A 2,028-nucleotide genomic window follows, 5' to 3' on the forward strand; every position below is an offset into this window, starting at 1 on the left:
CCATTATATAATTTTAGTCCAAGATGTATTAATTATATGTATGTACCCTAGCTTTCTTGGGGCAGTAAGTGATAAATACGGCAAGGTAAATGGTCTCAATCACGCAACCGAATGCATTGATGGTGATAAGAAGCATTTCTCCGGTCTTCACATAGGCATAAAAGATCCAAAGCATTGCACTGAAGAGTGCAGCCACATATGGAATTGATTGGAACCCTTCGGTTGATTTCTTCTTACAAACTCTATAAAATGTCGGTCTGTAACATATGTATTAATATTTTTATTAGTAAAGATCAATGTCTGAAGATTAATTATATAGTTTATGAACCGAAAAGTTGATTGAATGAACATTTAGACTTACAGTGGTGCCAGAAAGCACACGAAGGAGGCGATGTTACCTGCAACATTTACAAGAAAATAAGGAACGAATTTAAAAGAATGTCACATCTTCTGTAACCTTAATTCATATGAAGTAGCGGGAAAGAAGAGAATGCAAATGATCAAGTTTCTGTGTAGATACCTAGAACCCCAAAGGCGAAACTTAGATGACTGTGGGACGACATGGTTTTGGAATTTCTCTCTCTCTCTCTCTCTCTCTCTCTGATTTTTCGTCCCTTGTCTGAAGGGAGAGAAGGAAGGTGAGAAAAGAAAAAAACTATGTAGCTCTAGCTTAATTTCTGTGTCACACAACTACCACGAGTATAGAGGATGATAGAACCCCCTATATATAAGGTTGTGGCTAGCTCATGCATGATGGAGTGGGGATGGACAAGTAACAAGTTTGCATGGAGATTATGAAACTATGAATAATTGTTTTCCAATACATAGCTTTGAAAGCCACACAAAAGCCAAAACCAAATTTGATACTGTGGAAAAAAATAATCATATCTTATATTATATTATTTAAGGTTATCTTTTTATATTTTGAAAATCAAAGTATTTAAAATAAAATATATTTAATTATTCTTTAATAATTATGTAAGTTTTTAAAAACTAGGAAACTTCTAGAAAAATTATTCAATCTTTTTACGAAGTAAAATTAATAACTTCCTAAAATAATTATTTTAAAAAAAAAATAGGCCTTTAATGTATACTACTTCATGCGCGAGATTAAAAGCGTTATTAAATCAAGAAATAATAACGATGAATCTATATAAGTAAATGAAAAATAACAATGATCTATACGATGCCAACTCAATATATTATTATTATTGTAAGTGTAGGTGCAATGTCGTTCTACAATTAATACTTGGGCCAACCGTTTACTCAAAATCGCTTACGTACCTAATATGTCTCTTTTGAAGTTTTTCTTTTCTTTTCTTTTCACAGCCTTAAACACCACCCTCCCCCCTTCCTAGCGAGACACATCACCATTATTTCGATTCTTCAACACTCAAAAAACATTCTTTTTAGACATTTTTTCAAGGAATCCAAATTTTATTTTCATTGTTCTTGTTCAAATAATGTTAATAAACAGAGAATTATGCTTCTCTTAATTGATAACAAAAAATTTGTTTAATGATATTTTATAACAACGGGATAAAAATGAAAATATAAGAAAGGTAATAAAAAATTTGATATCTACTATTTTTTTTATTGGTAATAATCTCCCTTTTAATTTATATATTTGTGTTACTTCGATGTAGACCAGGCCGCCAAACTGCCCTAGCCGAATCACCTGCACTATTAATCAAAAGGTGACTCATTAGGTCAACAAAATTTCATGATTTAGAGATGAAAACAGGACACCTGTAAAAAATGAGATTAGATTTATTCACTATTGCTTTACATGTTTGTGATTCATTTTTTAAAAATTTGTTTGCTGAATGGTTTATGATTCATATATATCATACATATCTTGATCAAACTGTTTTTGTTATTGCGCTCTATCTCATAGCTTTTGACTGTGCACGCGTGAACAGTGGAATTCAAAGTCCTTCTGATGATTAAACCAAGTGGCACCCTCTCATCCGATGATAGTTATATGTATCTACTAGTTTGATAATATATTATGGAGGAAACTCACTT

At 31.6% G+C, this 2,028-nt stretch overlaps 1 protein-coding gene across 1 annotated transcript in view; it reads right to left on the bottom strand.

Moving 5' to 3' along the window:
• The window catches only part of LOC100791106 (bidirectional sugar transporter SWEET12), a 2,287-nt gene extending 1,491 nt beyond the window's left edge, over positions 1-796 (bottom strand). The window contains exons 1-3 of the mRNA XM_041014990.1: positions 521-796; positions 362-398; positions 47-257 (exon numbers count right to left, since the gene is read on the bottom strand). Of these exons, the coding sequence (XP_040870924.1) occupies positions 47-257; positions 362-398; positions 521-563 (291 nt within the window). The 5' untranslated portion in view covers positions 564-796. The remainder of the gene's footprint in view (positions 1-46; positions 258-361; positions 399-520) is intronic.
• Positions 797-2,028: the final 1,232 nt, after the last annotated feature.

The sequence above is a fragment of the Glycine max genome, chromosome 4, assembly GCF_000004515.6.
Source record: "Glycine max cultivar Williams 82 chromosome 4, Glycine_max_v4.0, whole genome shotgun sequence".
Taxonomy (NCBI): Eukaryota; Viridiplantae; Streptophyta; class Magnoliopsida; order Fabales; family Fabaceae; genus Glycine; species Glycine max.